The sequence below is a fragment of the Pantherophis guttatus genome, chromosome 2 (assembly GCF_059756535.1).
Source record: "Pantherophis guttatus breed Tessera chromosome 2, ASM5975653v1, whole genome shotgun sequence".
NCBI lineage: Eukaryota > Metazoa > Chordata > Lepidosauria > Squamata > Colubridae > Pantherophis > Pantherophis guttatus.
In genome coordinates, this window is record NC_142064.1 from 221,417,513 (window position 1) to 221,437,016 (window position 19,504).

The 19,504-nt window shown below is 35.3% G+C and overlaps 1 protein-coding gene across 4 annotated transcripts in view; it reads left to right on the forward strand.

Moving 5' to 3' along the window:
• The window catches only part of APPL1 (adaptor protein, phosphotyrosine interacting with PH domain and leucine zipper 1), a 41,504-nt gene that overhangs the window by 18,682 nt on the left and 3,318 nt on the right, over positions 1–19,504 (forward strand). For all 4 annotated transcript variants that reach the window (XM_034436654.3, XM_034436636.3, XM_087883707.1 and 1 more), the window contains exons 11-21: positions 1,447–1,635; positions 2,513–2,555; positions 4,369–4,425; positions 5,294–5,385; positions 10,808–10,990; positions 14,365–14,414; positions 15,720–15,894; positions 15,987–16,023; positions 16,478–16,624; positions 17,148–17,198; positions 18,893–18,982. In XM_034436654.3, the coding sequence (XP_034292545.1) occupies positions 1,447–1,635; positions 2,513–2,555; positions 4,369–4,425; positions 5,294–5,385; positions 10,808–10,990; positions 14,365–14,414; positions 15,720–15,894; positions 15,987–16,023; positions 16,478–16,624; positions 17,148–17,198; positions 18,893–18,982 (1,114 nt within the window). The remainder of the gene's footprint in view (positions 1–1,446; positions 1,636–2,512; positions 2,556–4,368; positions 4,426–5,293; positions 5,386–10,807; positions 10,991–14,364; positions 14,415–15,719; positions 15,895–15,986; positions 16,024–16,477; positions 16,625–17,147; positions 17,199–18,892; positions 18,983–19,504) is intronic.

The window sequence follows — 19,504 nt, forward strand, 5'->3', positions numbered from 1 at the left end:
ATTAGTAGTTTTTAATAGTTTTTAAGATTTAAAATAATGTCCAGTACCAACCAGCATACAGTATAAATTTGTCATTAAATTCATGATCTTGTTTATGTGTTTCATGCCACAATATATTATAATTTAACTTGTCTCAGGGCAGTTTGGCTAGAAACCTCGGAAGCGACATATACACCTGGGAGAACAGCTGCTCCTTCATTTGTTATTTTTGTTGCAGCAGCTTCTCTTTAAAAAAAGGTTGCAGCTTTAAAAGTGGATTGCATCTTTCTCTGGACTGCAATGACTTAATTGTTTGTTCTTGCCTCCCCAAAGCTCAGAGGAGTACTAGTGATCTCTGCCATTTCATCTTCACAACAATTCAACGAGTGAGCTTGAAGTTAGCAAGAGATACTAAATAAAGTAGCACTAAAAAGTAAAATTTGTTTGCCCGTAATATTACTGTCAGACCTGCCCCAGTCTGATTCCTTGATGCCATTTGATTAAAGCGAAAGGTACTTTTACTAAGAGATGCTGGTTACAGTAAAGTCAGGCGGAATCTGAGTTTCCCACGCAACCACACAAATCTATTTCCTTCGTTCCCTGTCCCTCCCCACCATGACCAATCCAAGTCCAGCCAATGTGATGTTGCTGAGTTGTTTTGGGAACGCTGAGATGTTTGGGCTGGTAATTTTCCACGTTCAGGGTAAACGACCTTGAAGATGCATGGCATGAACTGGTTCCATGTAGATCTGCTCTTCCTCAGATGTCATACCCCCCTCCCTAATTCCCACAATAGATGCACACAGGTTTATGGCCCCATCTCGCCACTCTAGTCCTTTGATGGCAGGATGCCAGCTAGGCACCAAGCCGAAGCTGATGGATCTGACAATTACTTTTTTGGAACTTGGCCAAAAATATTTTTGCATTACAATATTTCATTTTTCTTGAAATTATGGGTGATGGAAATAGCAGACATAATATAATTTTTAGCCATACTTTTAATATTCTTCTATAAGTGTTTTTTCACAATATGGCAAATATATTTATCATATCTTTGAACATCTGAGAAGAGTGTATGAAAGTTACATCTTCCCTGTATGAATGTAGACACTGTTTTCTGTATTTTGACTACAGGTGTACTGTGGAATAAGAATGTAAAGTGGCGACACCTTAAAACTATCTTTAAAGCCCAAAAAGTCTGTGTGTGTGTGTGCGCACATAAACAAATGTCGAGAGAGCGAGAGCAATAGTATTTTGCTTATAAAACAGTATGTTGAGAAATTTAGCTGAGTACTGTTTTATATTCTCTTGATATTTCTTGCTGTACCAAAAAAATAATCTCTGCATAACTGCATTCAATTATATGAAACTATCACCTGGTCCAAAGCTTATAATACCTTATTTTTTCATTAGAGATTTGATGCTGCTAGGTTGGACTAAGTCAGTTTTCCTTTTTTCTTACTTCAGTAAAACAGGGCTGGTGTCTTCCAGTTGGGACAGACAGTTTTACTTCACACAGGGTGGAAACCTAATGAGCCAAAGAAGAGGTGAAGTTGCTGGAGGACTTGTAATGGATATAGACAATTGTTCGGTAATGGCTGTGGATTGTGAAGACAGAAGATACTGCTTTCAAATAACATCTTTTGATGGCAAAAAGTTGGTATTCTCACCATTTCTTACATATGTTTTTAGTAATTTTTTTTTTTTAATTTGATTTATATGCCGCCCTTCTCCGGAGACTCAGGGCGGCTTACAATGTGCTCAGCAATAATGGAGAAACAATTAGAAAGTATTTCTTGGCGCCTTTCAGTTTCTCTTGAAAGATGGGAGAGAAGGAGGAATAAATCCTTATCTTTCCCAGATTGAAAACTTGGCAGGTATAAAACAAGTTTCTATTACTTTAAATCAACTTATTTAATCAGAACTTGATGCTGCTCTCTAGGTGGCAATCTAAATATATTTTGCTTATTTTTTATCATTTATTTGTCAAACTTGTATGCTGCCCATCTAGCTGAAGGCAATTTTGTATTTAGATTTTCATGTGTAATCCTGTCTACTTGTTTTCTTTCTAAAATGTTACTGGTATTTTCAATGCTTGTTTTCAGGTGAGAGGGAAAATTTGGTCTGTCAGCTTTTTCTTTCTGACCGCCTGTTTTCCTCTCAGACTAAAATGCAATAGGGATACCTTCCTCTCGTTCTGTGCAGTCTTATTGGTTTTTACTGAGAGATGTTAGCAAAATACAAGTTCAGACAACATAAATTGTCTCTGAGATATATCAGTGGATAATTGTCCCTAGAACATAGCTCAAATGAAATATGCTGAGTTCCACAATGCAAAGATAAATATTATAGGTGGGCAGTGTCCATCAGGAATTTTCTGTTTGGGATTTGGCAAGGTATAAATGCTATAGTGAATAAAGAATTGCATATATCAACAACTTGAAGTCAACAACTTAACGAACATTTCTTTTATTGGCTTTGTTTAAGAAATATAATTCAGTTTGTTTCTTATTTTTATTTTCTGGTCCAACAGATCTTCAATTTTGCAAGCTGATAGCAGAAAAGATTACGAAGAAGTAAGCTTTTTAACAGAATGGTTATTGAAAATAAGTAAATGTTTTGTGAGGCTTTAAGGGGTAAAATTGCCCAAACCTGACAAATCTGTCTAATCAATGAAAACCTTTCTTTCTTACAATAAATAAATCACTTTTTAATGTGCCATCAGATTCCATTCTTTTCTTCTGCAATAAAGTAGGGCAATTGCCATAATGGAAAGCCATTAAGAAAATATGATGCTTGTACAGGTAGTCCTCCAGTTATAACCACAATTGAATTGAGCCCAAAATTTCTATTGCTAAGTGAGACAGTTGTTAAGTGAATTTGACTCTTCTTGCCACATTTGTTAAGTGAATCACTGCAGTTAAGTTGGTAACAGGGTTATTAAGTGAATCTGGCTTCCCCATTGACTTTGCTTGTCAGAAGGTCGCAAAAGGATCACATGACTCCAGGACACTGCAACTGTCATAAATATGAACCAGTTGCCCAATATCCAAATTTTGATCATGTGACCATAGAGATGCTGCAATTGTCATAAGTGTGAAAAATGTTCATAAATTACTTTCAGCGACATTGTAACTGAACGGTCACTAAATTAACTGTTGTAAGTTGAAGACTACCTGTAAATGGTTTCCAAATTAAATTTGTGATGCTAGTTGTCAGGGCAATTTTCAAGAGCAGAATGATGATGACATGGAAAAGGTGAAGACTGCCAAAGTATTGTATGGTTTGTAGCCTAAAGGCTTTATTCACAAGAAGAGTGGACTTTTCTCTTTTTTTTTTAAATTTAGATTACAAGCAATTCACAATTTACTACATAGTGGTGAAATTTAGATTTAAATAGATTTCAATTCAGGCATCAACTTTATCATGAAATTGAGAATTCTCAACAGTGGAAAATTGTGCCAGCTTTCAAACCAAAAGAAAGGCAAAGTGGAAATTTCTCACCTTGTTGTTAGCTGTAACAAGGCAGTTTAAAATAAGTTTGAAACCTGCTGCTCTCAGTGCTGAGTAATCAATGCAGGGAAAAGAATTTCAAATGTGCCACATTGCTGGTTTAATATTAAAACTTCATATTGTGTGGATTATTTCACATTAGCAAGCCTGTGGTTTCTCACTTCTATTATTGGGATCATTAAAAAAAATCAAGAGGAAAAGTTCAGCTAGACAGATGGAAACTTTATTTAAAGATGATTTCTTTTAAAACAATGCATGAACTTTTCTTTTGCTTCTGTGGCAGTGTTGGAGAAAGTATCAGCTCCGAAAGTTGTAGAACCACAACTTGCAACAGACCCAGCAAACATGACTAATTGCATGAAACAAATGAAATTTAACATCATCTAGAGCAGGGCTGTCAAACTCCCGGCCCGCAGGCTGCATGTGTCCTGCGCTGGCCATGCCCACACCCAGTTTAGCAAAGGGAGGGAGTCCCAATACATCACGTGATGCCGTTGTGATGATGTGAGTTTGACAACCCTGATCTAGAGAATCACAAATTTCCTCTGTCCTGCTCTGTAGTTTGGAAACTAACTGTAAATATCTTGTGTGTGGCTTATTGTTAACTTAGTCTGTGCATGCAAAAATTGTTAATGTCAAGTATTTTTTATTATTTGTTATTGGAGAGTTACAGGCTAAGGACAAGGTGAGATTTACTTATTTGAAAAAATTGATAATCTGGCACCTATTTTTGTTGATTTCCAAGGATAAAAATTATTCTTCTGACCAGACTAAAGCATTTACCATGTTTTTAATCTCTTAACAATAAATAGAAATAGAATAGAAAGTATATAATAGGCAGAAAATTACCTAACTATATTTTAATTTTTTTTCCAGTGGATATGCACAATAAACAATATCTCTAAACAGATTTACCTCAGCGAAAACCCAGAGGTAATGTGATTGTACTCCTTTAATATAAAAAACAAAATATTGTTACATGTGAAGCTTACATTCAAATTTGAGGAAACATTTGATTCCAAAGCACATTGGAATATTGAAATAAATATTGAAATTAAAATTCATTGTTTATGCAGATTGAGAGAAAAATTGGGTTTAATTCTGCATTTACATTTTAATGGAGCAAAAAGATTGCACTACAGAGAATGTAGTGATTGAGAAAGAGAAAGAAGAAATAAAGACTGGGTTGGTGGAAGATGGGATTTTATTTTATTATTTTATTATAGCTTTTCAATCCTGAGTTTGTTTCTCATGTAAAATATGCAATTGTATATATGTTGTTTCTTTTGTTTCTTGTACATGTGCATATGACTTTATATCACTTTCCTTTTATTCCCAACTTTCTTGTCTTTGTCCCTTTTCCCACTACTTCCTCTTTCTTTCTTGGATGGAAATCACTGTTTACATGGTTACATTTTTGGTTGGGAAAGCTTCCATTGGTATAAAAGGCCTTGTTCCAATTTGGATGGAGAATGTTTTTGGGTATGATGGCTTGCTTAGAGGAGGGTCAATTTCTGCCTGCAGTACCCCTTCTGCATGGCAGATGAATATAGAAAAAATAAGTTACATTGCCCAAAGACCCCTAATAATTTATTTTTGGTCTAGACTGTATGCTTAGCAATGTTCCTCAATAGAAATGATTAACTGCTGTGTTTTCATAAATTCGTATTTCTAACAAAAAAAATCACTTCAGTATGTCTGCTCAATTTGTTGCAGTGCTTACTAAAGATCTTCATATATTCATTTATTTTTAGATCTAATTAAATGAAAAAAAATATTTGTTTTTCTTCTAACAATATAGGAAATTGCTGCCCGTGTAAATCAGTCAGCTTTAGAGGCTGTCACTCCCTCACCTTCCTTCCAGCAGAGACATGAAAGCATGAGGCCAATTATGTAAGTCACCAAACAGCAGAAAAGACACATTTTATATTTTGTAAAATATTTTTTTGAAATTTATTGTTTTATCATAAAACAGTAAAACAAAGAAACAAAATGAAACCAAACAGAAACATACATTCAACTCTAACAACTACAACTACAACTACAAAAAAAAATAGTGTACAAAAAAAGGAGAAGAAAGTGGTCAATTAAATTTAACATTTATATATATAAAAGAAAGAAAAAAACCCAGGTTGAGCTAAACATTACACTAATTTTCAAATCCCTCTGTTAACCCTCTGTTATTATATTTAGCATGTAGAAAGTCCACAAATGGTTTCCAATCTCTTATAAAGCTGTCTAATCCATGATTTCTAATCAAAGCAATTAATTTTGCCATCTCTGCTAATTCAGTCAATTTCAAAATCCATTCTTCAACTGTCACCATCTCTCTTTCTTTCCAATGTTTGGCAAGTACAATCCTCACAGCGGTCACCATGTGAAGGAATAGCACCCCAAATTGTTTCTCAATTGACTTGTCCATCATATGTAGAAGAAAAGCTTCAGGTTTCATTATTTTTATCTTAAATATTTTTTGCATTGCCATTGATAGTTTATGCAGTATGTTTTTACATATTTGCAAGACCACCACATATTATCACCACCACGTCCTATCTAGTCCCGTTCCAGTCGGGTTTCAGGCCTGGCTACAGCACGGAAACGGCATTGGTCGCGTTGGTTGATGATCTCTGGAGGGCTCGGGACAGGGGTTGCTCCTCTGTTCTGGTCCTATTAGATCTCTCGGCGGCTTTTGATACCATTGACCATGGTATCATGCTGCACCGGTTGGAAGAGTTGGGGATGGGGGGCACCGTGTTACGTGGTTCTCCTCCTTTCTCTCCGACCGGTCGCAGTTTGTGTTGACAGGAGGGCAGAGGTCGACCTCGAGGCCTCTCATCTGTGGAGTGCCGCAAGGGTTGGTCCTCTCGCCCCTTCTGTTCAACATTTATGTGAAGCCGCTGGGCGAGATCATCCCTGGCTTTGGGGTGAAGTACCACCAGTACGCTGATGACACCCAGCTGTATATCTCCACCCCAGGCCACCCCAGCGATGCCCTTGAAGTGATGGCCCAGTGCCTGGAGGCTGTACGGATCTGGATGGGGAGGAACAAGCTCAAGCTCAACCCTTCCAAGACTGAGTGGCTGTGGTTCCCAGCATCCCGATATTTAATTTAATTTAATTTAATTTAATTTAATTTAATTTAATTTAATTTAATTTAATTTAATTTAATTTAATTTCCAATTTATATACCGCCCTTCTCCCTGAGGACTCAGGGCGGTGTACAGCCAAGAACATAGAATACAAATATTAAAAACAGTTAAAAATTTATATAAATTTGGCCCGAAAGTTAAGAAGTCACAAACTGATTAAAAGAATTTAAAAATTTCTTCTTAAGCCAGCCCGGCTTGCTGGAAAAGATGGGTTTTAAGGGCACGACGGAAGGCTGACTCCATCACTGACTATCGGGGGCGAGTCTTTGGCCCCCGTGGAGAGGGCGGGCAATCTGGGTGTCCTCCTGGATACGCAGCTGTCCTTGGAGGAACATCTGACGGCTGTTGCCAGGGAGACCTTTTGTCAGGTTCGCCTGATTCGCCAGTTGCGCCCCTTTCTTGATCGGGATTCCGTGTACACAGTCACTCATGCCCTCGTCACCTCTCGCCTGGACTACTGCAACGCTCTCTACATGGGGCTCCCCTTGAGGAGCACCCGGAGGCTCCAACTGGTCCAGAATGCGGCCGCGCGGGTAATTACGGGAGCTGCATGGCGTTCCTGCATAACACTGCTCCTGCGCAAGCTGCACTGGCTCCCAGTGGTCTTCCGGGTGCGCTTCAAGGTGTTGATTACCACCTTTAAAGCGCTCCATGGCATAGGACCTAGTTATCTTCGAGACCACCTTCTGCCACTGACGACCTCCCATCGACCCATGCGCTCCCACAGAGAGGGCCTCCTCGGGGTGCCATCAGCCAAGCAATGCAGGCTGGTGACCCCCAGGGGGAGGGCCTTTTCTATGGGGGCACCCACCCTCTAGAATCAGTTGCCCCCAGAGATAAGGAGAATCCAAGACCTCTGTGCCTTCCGCCGTGCCCTTAAAACTTTCTTTTTCCAACAAGCCGGGCTGGCCTAACAAATCCTTTTAAATGATTTTAAATTCGTATGTCTTTTATATTTTGGCCAAATTGAGATATTTCCTTTTAATCTGTTCTTAATGTTTGTATTATGTGTTTTTATCTGGCTGTACGCCGCCCTGAGTCCCTAGGGAGAAGGGCGGTAAATAAATTTGAAGTAAAATAAAATAAAATAAAATATTATAAAATGAACCTGAATTTTGACATTTCCAGCACTTACTAGAAATCCCTTTATACATTTTCACTAGTCTATCTGGGGTCAAGTACAAACGCTGTATCATTTTATTAAAGCTTTCTTTCAAACTATAGTTTTTTGTTTGTTTTTTTTTAATTTGATTTATATGCCACCTTCTCCGGAGACTCAAGGCGGCTTACAATGCGTTAAGTAAGTTTAATGTGAATTATAGTCCTGTTGTCCATACGTTCTCCCATTTATCTAGCATTATATTACACTAAAAAATTTTGGCCCATTTTACCATACACTCTTTAACGTATTCATCTTCTAGATTCAGCTTGAGTAGCACTTTATATATTTGTCATACCACAGACAGGCATGCCACCCAAATCTCAAATCAAACCTTAAAGGTCTAACAGCCTTGAATTTTTTAAAGTTATCCAATCTTTTAACCATACCAGACAACAAGCATAATTAATATAATCTAAGATCCGGCAAACCCAGACCACCTCTATCTTTGGAATCTTGTAGCATCTTATATTTAATTCCTGCCTTTTTACTTTGCCAAGTAAATTTAGATACATCTTTCTGACATTGTTTGAAAGTGGAATCTCAGTATAGTCTGAAATAAAAATAACGTTCTAGGTGGTACATTCATTTTAATTACTAAAATTCTTCCCATTAATGACCAATCTAATTTTGCCACTTTAAATCCAATTTTATCTCCTTCAATATTTTACCATAATTATTTTTGTAAAGCTTAGAATTTTCCTCAGAGACACTCCCAAGTACTGTATCTTTTTCACAACTTTAAAACCAGTTTTAAATTCCAATTTCTGATCTTCCACCTTTATGTTCTTAGTATTGTTGTCTTTGATTTATTTATTCTTAAACCTGCCATTTCTCCAAACATTTTAATTTTCCTCATAACATGTTCAATGTTCTCTAGTGAGTCTTGCACAATCAATACCAAGTCATCAGCACATAATTTGTAATTGTGCGTTTTAATTTGTAATCTTTTTGCTCTGTTACCCTCTCTAATATCTCTAAAGAAGATAAAGACACTCCCATCTTGTTCCCTTCTGGATTTCAGCTGGTTTTATAAAGTCTCTGTTCATCATGATGCAAACTTTTTGGAGTGTATAGATGGACTTCAGACCCTGTATGAAGCCCAATCCAAAATCCATCTTTTCCACCACTTTAAACATAAAGGCCCAGTTCAAATTGTCAAAAACCTTTTCTGCATCCAGAAAGATTAATGCAACCTGTTGTCTCTACGTTGTTGTAAATATTCAATTACGGTATATTAAAAATTACTCTTACATTATCTTTTAGTTACTTTTTAGATAAGAAACCACACTGGTCTTCATGTATATAATCCTGTAAAACTTTTTAAAATCTTTCATCTAAAATAGATGTAAAAAGTTTGTAGTCATTATTAAGGAGAGACATTGGCCTGTAATTCTTCACAGAAGTTAAGTTGAGTTCATCTTTGGGTATTAAAGAAATGTAGGCATCCTTCCAAGAGTCTGGTATAGGTTTCTCCTGTAAAATAGATTTTGTAAAATATTTTTTAATAGTAGAATGTTCTGAGATTCACTGAAGGCTACTGCAAAATACGACTATTTAAATTTTGCAATGAAACTGCAACTGGAATGTATCCAGTATCCTCTTAAATTTAATTATTTAAAAAATCTGAAGATATACTATCATTCATGGACAGATTACAAATTAACAAAATATTCTGAAATTTATCTGAGTAGTAATTAAATTTTAGTACTAATGATTTGATAATTTATTAAAAATGCTTTACATTGAATCATACAGAATATTCTGTACCTTTTAATACGAGCTCTACCTTAGAAGTTAAGCAGTTGTTCACCATTCATGTGCTGTTAACATTGATTCTTCCAAATGCCATGTTGTACATTTTTCTAATTCATTCGTACTGTGGTATGCCTCTAGAATAGCATTTTGTATCCAATATCTTTTTCTGTAGTAATATGTATTAAGGCTGTTCGAAAATTATTTGGAAGATCAATTTGGACCTATTAAACATAATAATTCTTTGCCATTCATTAAAGCAGCAACCCCCTCCCCTCCCAATCTATCAAGTTTAAATAGAAAGTGTTGCTGCTTTAAAGAATCCACCCATTAACATCTCTTTTCAGGTTTGTGTTAAAGCCTGAATAAAGTTGAGCTGCTGGACTTCTTTCAAATTAATTTCTAAGTATGCAGAAAAGTGCTACTATTAATAAGTCCCAAAATTTGTATAGTTGCTATTAAAATATTCAGTTGTTACTTTTTGTCCTGTTTTCTCCGTAGCATTTTAAATCTGAAATATGTGATATGATATGATTCTTTGATTATTATATGTGTGGGCAAAATAGTTTTACATCATTTGATCATTAGTAGGTACTATAGAAAAGAACAGTAATCTTACTTACCTTACTTTTGACACAGCTCTTGTAACCTCCGGTTTCAGCTATATTTCATTCAGTTTCTATTTGTAGCTTATCTGGCTCAGTTTTCCCTACTATTTCATTTTAATAATCTGAGAGGAATCACTGATCCTTAATTAGGCACTTGTTTACTTTTTCTAGTTATTGTCTCATTAAAGCTTCAGAATTTAAAATGACAGTAATTGCTAGCTTATTTGTCCTACAGAATTTATTTTTCTCAAGCCACAACCATCAGAAATTATAAAATAAAATTATAAATTGACAATAAAAATAAAGTTTTATTGGGCATTTATATTAATTTGAGAAATTTTGTTGCTGCTGCCTTTAAATATTCCTGCTAGATTTAGTTGATCATTTTGATGACCTCAAGTGTTCAGTTTGTTAGCATCTCCTTTTTGATGTATCTCATGATATGTTCTGTTTCACGTTTGCTCTCAACAAGGCATTTGTCTTCAAATTATTTAGTCAAGACTATTCTATTGTTTGGATAAGAGTTTACCTTTTGTTATTTGTAAGAAAATCTTTGACATCTGAATTGGATCAGTTCTTCTCTGCCAAAATGCAAGAGATAGTCAAGATGGTTGAGATGTTTTCTGCTTTTCTTGCTTTTTTAGACAGTCTCGGCCTCCCACAAATCGTACGAGTAGCACTGGATCTTTGGGATCTGATTCAGCGTCATTGTCTGCACTTTCCTTGGACTCTATTGTTGCACCTGATACGCCTATACAATTTGATATCATTTCTCCAGTAAGTGAAGACCAGCCTGGTCAAATAAAAACTCCAGGCCAGTCAGGCAGGTGAGAATTACAAAAATGAAATACAAGCAAATACACTCACTCAATATTTAACACCTCTGTTGATATTTAAAACCTATATAGAATAATATTCATCATGCTTTAACTTTGATTATGGGTAGAGCCCTCACTTTTATTCAGGACCCTCAAAGCCCTGCACAAATTTAACTTATTCCCTTTACCAGTTTTAACAATGATTGTGCCTAAGCAGAGTTTGCTTTTAACTAAAGATTTCAGCCAAAGACTTCAGACTTATTCAGATGTCTAATTAAAAGTGAAAGCTGATTGGCATTATCTGATGTTAAAACATTTCTGGATACAAGGGAATTGGGTGGAATCAGATTGTCTGTGTTTTATTAGATTAATCCCTTGAGATACTAGGATTTTTAGACCTGCATGAGCTGATCATTAAAACAAAAAAATTGAAATCTTGCCCAGTTGGGAAATTTTTATGTTGCTTAAAATTCTATGTTTTATTTCTTGTAGCAGACTTATTTCGCCCTGTTGAGCATTCTTCAGTTTTTTTTTTTTTAAAGTATATTTTCCTTTCCTATTGCTTGCTTGCCTGCCCCAGCAACTTGGGTATTTCCTCTTGGAAACTCAAGAGAAATGTGGCAACCCAGGTGGTGAAGGCATTCTGATGGCTTTCTTCCTAAACTAAAAAAAGGTGAGTGAAAATTATCTAGGCTTCTAGAGTAATATCTCTTAGGAAGATAACTTGTCCATTGTCCACAGTTCTTTTTATGCCCCTTCTCTATCTCATCACTGGAACTTCCATTTTGCATCAGTATATTTTACACTGATCATTTATCAATTGAGTATACAGTGTTTGTTCCTCAGTAAAGTACTCAGAAGGCCCTAAATGCTAGGAACCAGTGAATAAGTGAACCACTTAATTGTAATATTAAGGGAAGTCTTTAGTATAGTGAAAAACGATTAGAAACTTTCCAAGCCAAAGCAAGAAATATCTCACTCATAATTGGGTGCCTTACAGTCTTACAAGTATATTAAAACTAAGAGCCAGAAAAGGAATAGCAAGAGGAATCATTTTTGCTACTTATACATTCTTTTGATAGTTTATAAATTCTTAGATCATGTGATTGCTGAATGGAACCAGCTGCTTGTAGATATGATTGGTTTTTCTTTACTATGACTGTTTGTTTCAGAACAGAAATTAATTAACCCCAGTTACTCCTAATGAAAGTTTGATGTAAAGAGAAATCTAATTCAGAACAAATGTCTGTAGAAAAAATCAAATTGAAATTGATGTTTGAGGAGAAATGTGCATGACAAAAGTCATATTCAGGCATTTTAAGTGTACTCATTTATTCACACGTGAATATCTATGCTGGCTGTTCTAAAGATGCCAGGAGGATTACATTAAGAATAAATCAAAGCACAAAAGTGCAAAGTGTGATGCGGTCAGTAAGATTAATTCCTTTCACATAATTCCTTCTGTCCTGAAGGCTTGCTGGAAAAATACAGTTTGCACTGCCTTCTGGAACGTCAACAGGGAAGGGGCCATTTTAACCTTGGAGGGCAAACTATTCCAGAATTAGGAGCTGCCTATCCAGAAGGCTTGTTTCCAAGTCTTTTTTCTTTAACTACTTCTGGGCAGGCAAAAATCCACTTGGATCTTATGGTCATGAAAACCCAAGTCAGAAAGGGCTTTATACTATAATAGGCAATATGTGTCTTCTGCTCCTGGCAATACTACACCCTGTTGCCAGTCATTCAGTCTATTAAACCAAAGCTATCCAAACATTAAGCTCCCATGTCTCCTTGTCCTCCAAAGCCCAGCCATTTACAAAGTGGTCAGTTGTTTGAAACTCTCTTCCCAGTCTTCTATTCCATTTTTATTATCTATCTTTTTCATCTCAGGTATCATATTCTTCTTCTACATTCCTTGAACTTCACTTCCCCAGCCATGCTTCTCTCCATCTTTACTTTTTTCTTGTGTTGTATCCATACTCTCTTGCCAACCAGCGTTCACCTCTCTTTCTGCCATTAAGTCCATATGTCCTATTCTCTTCCTCTGTATCCCAGTTAATGTTCTCTCCAAATACCAGACTGCTATACTTTATCAATACGTGAATGCAGATTATTAGAGTGAGTAACCTAATCTTACTCCCTGCAAAGTCAATTTCTAAAATACATGGAGAACATCTGTGGCTAGTGAGGATTGTTCTGCACAATCATCCTCTATGTGTCAAGGACAACCAGAATGATTAAGTGAGGGCATGAGATTGCCTTACTCATGTAGATACTGTATGCATGTAAAAAGCCTGAAGAAAACTAATACAGAGTTTTCAGGATCTTCTGTGAACACTAGTATAAAGGTGCAGCATCCATAATAAAGACTTGTGAGGAGATCTACTGAATGCCACTCTGAAAAAGATGCAAATTGCTTCAGTTTGTAATCTATAACAGTTTTAAGTCTTGCTGTATTCACCAGATTTCTCATGAGCTGAACTAAATAGCAAGTATGCCAGGCTGCAGTCAAGGGATCTGCCAGCTGTAATAATTCTGATCACATGGATCCCAAAGAGTATTTGCAAATAGGACAGGCTGCCTTGTGAGAGAAGTGAATGTTTTTTGCTGGAGACATGTAAGATTAGATGGCACATTGCAAGGGTATTGTTCTATCCTGCATTATAGCTTAGGCAATTGTAAAGTCCCTTAGAGAGCTTCTAGTGCAATACCATGATTTTGCGAAAGATTTACATTTAGATTTATATTGTGAAAATATCAAATTGAAAAAATATTTTTTAAAAATACTGTTGCGACCTTTTGTTTTTTAAGGATCATCTTAAATTTTTCATTTGAAAAATGTTTTGATAAAGTTTTTCTTTGCCAACATATTGGAAGCCTAGAAAATTTTCACAAGTATAAGGTAAAGAGCAATAATGGCTCTGCTGAGAGCTAAGCATAGCCATATTTCTCTTGATTATGATTAATATCCCATCAGTGCTTTCAGAAAACTGTATTTGAAACAGTAACTTTTCATACGTAAATAATTATAACATATTAACATCAGGGGAGCATGCAGTTTCTCTTAAAGCGATTTGGTTTTAATGGGTTTCATTAAGTTTGTAGTATCTGATTATATTTTCAAAAGCAGATAAAATTAAATAACTTTCCAAACAATATTACAGTACATGTTATTTTGTAATGGGCGGTTTTTACAGTTTTTTCTGTTGTTTCCTGTTAAAATATAGTTCTTTATATTAGATATCTCAAATTATTCTGAAATTATGAAAATTCACTGGTGTATGTGAACTTCCTGGGCAACCATTCAGTCTTATTGCTGCTTTTAATGTAGCATGCAATTCTGTTAGACATTGATTTGATACTTTTTTTTTTTTTTTTTTTGACAGACGTACAAATCCTTTTGGAGAGTCTGGTGGAATCAAATCAGAAACAGAAGGTAGAGAGCAAAGCTTTAAAGAAATGTAAAATATATTGAATAGTATTGCATATTGTTGAGAACATATTGATAATTTAAAATAATATTTTGATAATTTGGCTGGGAGACTGAGCAGAATGAAATGATTAAAGAAGATACACAGGAAAATGTTTCTTTATAATAAAACAAGGGCACTTGTCATATGGAATATATATAATAAATAAACCTTATATTAGGTTGCTTACTTCAGATTAAGAGGAAATATTCTTCTCTGTATTCTATTTAAATTACCTCTAATGATAGTTCACAAATTTCTTTCTATATTGATTTGCATTAATGAATTGTTGGTCTATCTTTAGAAAATTCATTCAGTTTTAAATATTGCATTGGATAGATTTTATAGTATTAAATAGATATCTGTTTGAGTCCCATTTTCTCCGGAGTCAGAGCTGTATTTGAAATAACACTAAAAGTGCAAGAAAATACTTCAGTGAAAGAATTTTGCAGTAATCTAGGAAAATAAAGATATGGTCAAAACGTAACTTACATTATAGAGTAAGCTTAAGAAGAAATGGAAGAAGAGGTTTCAAGTCTTAGTTGTTATGCTTGTTTAACGTAAAAGTCTCTAAATTATATTGAAAAATCATGCATTATCCTTGCTTGACTACTTTTATCAAGCCACCATCTCACAAAACTGCTTCCAGTTTAGTTAACTTTAATGTTGATTGAACAAAATAATTCTTCTCAGTCAAAACTAAGGGTAACTAAATGTGACAAAGCTAGCAGATCATGTCTTTTTTCAAAGAGCACCTTTGGGACAACCATGACCTGGATGACTGAGAATCTCCATAGACATTTATCAGTGCTTATATACATTGCATTTTTAAAGAAATAAATTATGAAAGACTTTAGGAAGTGTGCCTTCTCTGTCGTGGCCCCCACTCTCTGGAACAGCATTGTTCCAGAGATATGGATGTTGCCCTCTTTTCTGCAGTTCGTAAAGTCCTTAAAACCTGGCTTTAGTCCCAGGCCAGAGGTTAATGTGTTTGGGGGGTTGTGACTGAGGTGTTCTATTTTAATGGTTGTTATTAGTCCATTCTGCCTTGTTTTCTTTTGTCTAGGTTTTAATTGTTTTAAATTAGTATTATATTTTGAAAGCTGCCCAGAGTAAGCTAGAGCAGATAGCTATAATAAATTAAATGAATAACTTATTTTACTGGATGTTGATATACAAGATATATACATAGCTAATACTTTGTAAAGCCAAAGCTAAAGTTTTATGTCAAAAGTTATTCAAACTATATATTTATTATGCTCTTGCTCTAGATTCTATCCTTCATCAGCTATTTATTATAAGATTCCTTGGATCTATGGAAGTGAAGTCGGATGAAAGTCCTGATGTTGTTTATGAAACAATGCGTCAAATACTAGCAGCTCGAGCTATACATAACATTTTCAGAATGACAGAATCACATTTGTTAGTTACATGCGATTGTTTAAAGTAAGTATATTCTTTTTCTAAAGCAACGTTGTCAAACAATACATTTTGGTCTTTTTAAAATATCAATACATTTCTGAAATTATCCTTTCTAGGTTAATTGATCCACAAACACAAGTTACAAGACTCAGGGTAAGTTGTTAAAATAAAAGTACATAACCATTAGAAACCCAGTTACTGTTCAGTTTCATCCAAGTTTATTTTCTATTTATTGTTCTTGACAGAAAATTATAGATTATCGAGTTCCCCAAACAGTATTTCAGTTATCCTGAACCTACACATTATAAAAGTGGGTGGTCTAGCCCTAAGCTTGTACTTGTAAATTAGAAAAATATGTAAGGAATTCTTGCTAATAATTGTAAAAGCCTAACTTAATTTGAAAGCTTTTGAGAATGCACTAGCATAAGAGCTGATGGTGCATAGTGACTAGAAAGTCTTTGCTGAGAAGTCAGTAGGGCAAGTCAAAATGACCTTCTGAAATATAAATATGAATTATTTTGGCTTTTACTTTAATAATCCAAAAGCATCTTTCTGTAATTTCATTTACTGCTGTTATTCAGTGACAATTCTTTTCCTCTCTGGACAGTTTCCTTTGCCAAATATAGTTCTGTATGCCACACACCAGGAGAACAAGCGTCTTTTTGGATTTGTGCTTCATACCTCAGCAGGAAGAGCAGATGGTAGACCAACTTCAGTCTGCTACATATTTGAATCAAATAATGAAGGGGAAAAGGTACATGCATCATGCTTCAGTTAATGTTCTTGTATTTTAAACTATTCCAAAGCTGAAAAAACAGGGATATGAAAATCCTTTGAAGAGATCACCCTCCACCCTACCCAGCAGATAGTTTTGTATAAACATGCAGGTGGAGTCAGCAGGAAGCAGCTTGCAAAGAACCTCTGGAGTTTTTGGTGCTCTCTACTTATTTGGTTGCAGATATTTCATTACCCAACTAGATAACATCATCAGTGTCAGTTACCTAGTTGGGTAATAAAATGTCTTCTCACAACCAGGGAGCACCAAGAACTCCCCATTCTCCATTGTGGGTGGATACAGCAGCCAGGCATGGGTTTCACTCATCTGTTCAGATTGAAGAACTCAGTCTCTCAGTGTTTGAAGATTTTAATTTGTCACGGATCTTTGGTTTTAACAGAGAAGCCTCCCCCAAGTAGTCTGTTAAATTGAGGATGTACTGTCCTTGAAGAGGAACACATTTTTAGTGATTATAATAGTAGCTATTTGTTTCTTCATTTAGATTTGTGATTCCGTGGGACTTGCAAAACAGATTGCATTGCATGCTGAATTGGTAAGACTTTAACTTGGAATAAAATGTAGAGGTAGTTTATATATATCAAATGAGGATATAGTTCAGTATCACTTGCAATATCTACTAACATCTGCCCAAATTGGTGAAATTTCAGCGTCCAACCTCAAATCCTGTTCAACTTTGAAATAACAACAAAAAAAAAAGTTTGGTTTTTAGAGTAATAATTATTGTTGATGCATCACCATCTCTTAAAAAAAAAGGTGTGATGCTGTTAAGTACTTGAATATGTTTCTAATCTCTCTGTTGACAATCAGTGAAATGAAAAAAAAACTAAACACTCTACTGCATAACTCTCTCACCCAATAACTATTCTCACAAATAAACTTATCAACCAGTGCCTTGCAAGTCACAAGCAGTTCCAATCCAGGGGTGCCAAATAGATATTGACAAGCAAATAATTTGGCTAAGCTTTCTGCAAACGAAGGCAAAATCAGAGAGTAGGCAAATCTCCCTTAATTCTTAAAACAAGATAAAAAGAAAAGGTCTTTTTTACTCTTAAATATTTATCTGTCTTGACCTTAAGAATATACAGGCAGTCCTTAACTTAAAACAGTTCATTTAGTGACTGTTCGAAGTCACAATCGCACTGAAAAAAGTGACTTACGACCATTTTTCGCATAACTGTTGCAGCATCCCCATGGTCACATGATCAAAATTCAGATGCTTGGCAACTGGTTCGTATTTATGACAGTCACAGTGTTAGGGTCATGTGATCACCATTGATAACCTTCTGATAAGCAAAATCAATGGGAAAGCCAGATTCACTTAACAATCTTGTTACTAGCTTAAAAGCTGCAGTGATTCACTTGACAACTGTAAAAGGAGGCAAAACTCATTCACAACTGTCTCACTCAGCAATAGAAATTTTGGGCTCAATTGTGTAAGTCGAGGACTACCGTATTATACATACAACTTACATTCTTCTTAATCCTTAAAAGAATGTTGCTTTATTGTTCAAAACAGGAAGTAAAATCTCTTGGAAATATTGCTTTTTTTTTGGTATGCGGCTCGACAAGTCTTTATGTGCCAAATATGGGGTTTTTTTGTTTTGTTTTCCAGTTTCTTGTGGATGTTTGTTGACTTTTTTTTTGCAAAACTTGCAAAATATAAATAAAGTGCAATAAAGTGCAATGTTAAAACAGAAGGATAGGTAGCTGTAATTCTGATTCTTGAAGTGATCATCGTGCATTACTGTGAGGGAGGTCTGGGCCCATATGAACTACTCTTCTACATTCTTTAGCTGGATTTGAGGAGAAGAAGGGTCTTTTTTCCTATCCTAGTATATTTTTTAAGAAGGTGCCTCTGCATTTCTTCATTTCTTGAGCAGATACAGGTGAGTTCTAATCAGATATAATTGAGAAGCAGAATCATACAGTGACCGAGTGTTTTATGACTACACAAATTACTATTTGGAGAAACAATTATGTAAGCATCTTGGTCTTTTAATCTTTAATTAAATTACCGTGTAGTTCATTTTTCTATTGTATTACTGATGTGATATACTGATAAGATGTGAAAGCCAAGATTTTTAACACTTTCCTTTGAAAAGCAGAAAGAGTATTTGGTTAAAACCTATATTCAGGCAATTTTTCAGGCAAAACAAAGTAGTAATCCATTCTGTGAAAATAATGTTACATTTTGGTATTTGGCATGTTCTTTTAAAAAAATTTCAGGATCGAAAATCATCAGAAAAGCAGAAAGAAATAGAAAGAGAAAAGGAAAAACAGCAAAAAGAGCTCAATAAACAGAAACAAATTGAAAAGGTATGCATTTGATCAAGGTTTAACTGGATTTTTGAACTTTCAAAATAGCATTTTATTTAATAAACGTGGGAAATTACTTTTCCTCACAATGCTGATATTGATTGGTTTTAGATTAAAGTAGACATTTTTATATGGATAACATTGGAGGTAGTACAAAATTACTAGTTGCTAGAACCTGACAAGCAATGGCCTACTTTGAGTGGCCAGGAGACTTGTGACTCACAAGTTGGAAACAGAATACTGCACCAGAAGTATTACTTAGCATGAATCATATTCTTCACAGGATTTTATTCTTGAAAGTTGCTGAATGATTGAAGTTCTGTATAAGCTTTATGTTCAGGTAGGTGAACCTTGGTAATTCATTTTTAATGCAGGTAGTCATTGCTTACCATTCAAAATTAATGTCAGTGAGGTCCCTCAGTCAAATGATCACCATTACAATCAGTATACATTGTCGTGAGCCTAACATGTTGTTTTTCTTCTTTTCCTCTGCTAGCAAAGTGGACAGGTTGGAGAAGAAAG